Source organism: Emiliania huxleyi (assembly GCF_000372725.1).
Source record: "Emiliania huxleyi CCMP1516 unplaced genomic scaffold EMIHUscaffold_931, whole genome shotgun sequence".
NCBI lineage: Eukaryota > Haptophyta > Isochrysidales > Noelaerhabdaceae > Emiliania > Emiliania huxleyi.
Window position 1 is genome coordinate 1,223 of NW_005195077.1, and position 3,205 is coordinate 4,427.

The 3,205-nt window shown below is 61.5% G+C and overlaps 1 protein-coding gene across 1 annotated transcript; it reads left to right on the top strand.

The window, feature by feature from the left end:
- Positions 1 to 672: 672 nt before the first annotated feature.
- EMIHUDRAFT_121579 (hypothetical protein) lies at positions 673 to 2,716 on the top strand (the record flags this gene model as incomplete). The annotated part of the gene is made up of 3 exons (XM_005756999.1): positions 673 to 741; positions 1,226 to 1,357; positions 2,570 to 2,716. 3 exons carry the CDS (start codon positions 673 to 675, stop codon positions 2,714 to 2,716), a joined length of 348 nt encoding a protein of 115 aa, XP_005757056.1.
- Positions 2,717 to 3,205: the final 489 nt, after the last annotated feature.

Consider the following 3,205-nt stretch of genomic DNA (forward strand, 5'->3'; position numbering starts at 1 on the left):
CAGGGCCGCATACAGCTGTATGGCGGTACATGCTTCGGGCCGGCACCCCAGCAGGACGTCGGATTATTGCCTCGCACGCGGGCCAAGGGCATGATGCTACGGGTCCCCAACCAATATTGGATCCGGCAGCGTGCGGGGGACGACGTGCGGGCGGCTGAACATCTTGCTCGAGCTCTACTTTGACGAAAATGACTTGATGGGCTTGCCCATCCCGGAGTGGTTCGACCCCACATAAATCCGAGACGGTGATGGGAGGGTCGTGTGGTGGTCTCAGGCCCAGTGAGGTAGTGCATCTGACTATCCCGGATCCTGCTGAACAAGCTCCTCTTGTAGCTCGATCGGTCACACCGCCATCGCCGCCGGGGAGAGGGGGGATGACACTGCTTCGGCAGCGTGCACCTCGATCCTGCACCGTGTTTGGTATGACCCCCCCCCAATGAACATTCCAGTGAGGGTGGGCGAGACGATCGAGGGGTCCCGTACCATGCGGAATCGACCCTATCCAGTGCTCAAGTGCTCAAGCTAAAAAAGTATACTGAAAATTTATCTTACCTTATATTTCCCCGTGTCGGTAAGGTCCAGGGCAAACCTCGTCATCTTACCTTTATTTTCCCGTGTCCGGTTTTCCGTTTCGGGCGACGGCACACTCCACCGAGCTCTCAGGCGGGAATCATGTCGGCGAAGGCGGGCTCTGGCGTCTCGGTGATGCGCTCCGATCTCGACGCGTCGACCTCGACGGAGGTGGACGCACACGAGGCGCAGTGGCGGGCCGGCGTCAACCGCCAAGCACGTCCAGACGCCCCCTCGCAAAGGCGGGCGGCGTCATTGGGTGCTGCAGCCAAGCGGCGGCGGAGAAGGACATGAACAACATACCTGCGCAATCCGTCATCGCCCGGGCGGCCGCAGGCGGTGCCATCAACCCACCCTCGGCACCGCTGCACGTGCGTGCTCCCTCTCCCACCCAACTCGGCTCCACCCTCGTCCACCCGCACCCACCCCATCATCTGCTCTCAGGCTGATTGCGGCGTGTGTTGCGCAGTGCCGACCCACCAGACGCTGGCCAGAGCATGACTGTGATGCCTCTGTCTGGGCCGGGGAAGCGTTCGACAGCGCGCGAGGCTGCCTCCCTGCCCTTTGCGACGCTTGCGACCACTGCTGAGTTGCATGCAGTACAGAGTAGCAGTGGGTGGGGGAGGGCTTCCGCCCCCCCCCCCCCCCCCGGCAGAATGGTAAACTCGTGTCTACTCGCCTCGTCGGCTCCATCGGCTGCCTCTCCTCGTGCGCCGGCTGCCTCTCCAACCGCTTCTGCAGCGTCCTTCTCTGCCCGGTGCTCGCGCTGTCGCACTGCCGAGAGGCGGTCTGAGAGGGTCAGGCGTCAGGCGGAGCGATGGGCCCTTCGTTACACAGAGACAACAAAGACATTTCACTCTCGGCTGTTGTTGCATATAGTTATAGAAAAACAATTATTGCGCGCACGTGCGCGCAAGTTCTGCTAGTGTCCTCAAAACCGACGGCACACCACTCTGACACTTCGGGCGAGCGCTTTGACAGCGGTTGGGCTCGTCATGTTGGTGGTGAATGCTTGGGCTGTGCTCGCGGCCGCGGGCTCATCCATCGAGGAGTGGGACACCGCCGTTGACGGCCGAGCCTTGAAGGGATCGGACGTCGCCGCCAGTTTGGACAAGCGCATGACCAGTATGGAGACTCGTCTGCAAGCGCTGACAGACGTGGTGTCGGCCTTGACACAAGAGGTTGCCAGCCTCAAAGGGAGCGGCGCGCAACGATCGCCCCAGCCTGCGTTGGCGCGGAAGAAGCTCGCACTTCCAAAGGGAACGCCGCTGAGGCGTCCAGGCGTACTAGGCCTCTAATAGGCGACCAGGGACTATACAGGCCTGCATAGCCAAAAAATAAATTTTGCGGTTCGTTCGCGGTTCGTTCGCAGTTCAGACGAACTTCCCTGGTATTCCTCGCCCTGCGGGTGTGAAGCGGGTCGGGGGGGGGAGGAGAAAAGAAAAGGCTCGAGTTCACGAACTAGTTCGAGGGTTCGGGCACCCAAGGGCGAACGACCGAACCATGCAGCGAACCAAGGGGATGCCGTCCAGAGCGAACTCCGAAACCGAACGAACCGCGAGTTCACCGAACCAGTTCACGAACCAGTTCGCCAGTTCGCCCGCGAACATCAAAGGAGCTTTTTTATATCTGGCCTCGCGGACGCGCACAAGCAAGGGCTCGAAGCGCTCGCAGCCAGCCGGGGGCCAGCCAGCCGCTCCTGACTCGCATCCGTCAATGGGCAAGCGCAGCTCAGCGTCGCGCCGCAGGTGTCGCCGCCCGCCCGCGTAGGAGCATGCCGCGTGCACCGCCAAGAGCGCGTGACAACCTTGCAGGCGTGAGGCAGCTGCCGACAGCATGGACACGGACGCGCTCACCACGACGAGCGCGACCGGCTTGCTCAAACCACGAGTTGTCAAGACAAAGATATCCAAGGCGCGCGCGGTCGAAACTTGGCCTGTTCCGATGCCGTCCTAGATGCATGTTCCGGTGTCTTACGCCGCGCCCACGTCGACATCAGGCGGCGCAGAAGCTCACGCGCAAGCAAAAGCTGCGAAAGGCGAAGAAGCAGGAGCGGGGCGCGGCGAATGCTGACCGGAGAGAAATCAAGGCGGAACACGACGCGCACAAAGCGGAGCGCCGGCTGAGGGCGAAGGCCCTTTGGTGAGCGCCTGACCAGGGCGCACTAAATAAATAAAAACGGACACCTCTCTACTGTGAGATGGGTAAAAAGGAACAGGCCCCCGCCCTTGCGATCTTTGTGCAGGGTTCTTTGTGGGTGTGGTCGGCGACTAGCCGGGGTCGTCCTCCCCAGGGCGCACTAACTATAACTAGCAAATAAATAATAAAACGGAGACACCTCTACTAGGAGATGGGTAAAAAGGAACAGGTCCCCGCCCTGCGGTCTTTGTGCAGGGTTCTTTGTGGGTGTGGTCGGCGACTAGCCGGGGTCGTCCTCCCGATGGGGGACTAGCACTAGCCGTCTTCCACATGGTCCCTCGGGTCCCTGCTGCTCCTAATCTCGTCGTACATCCTCCTGCTGATCTCCGCAACATCCTGCTCCCTCCCTCGTCTCGCCCTGCGCGTCTGCTCCGCCTCCCCGTCGTCCGCCCTGCGTCGTCTGGTGACGGGTCCTTCATAGTCGGTTGAGGTCGCC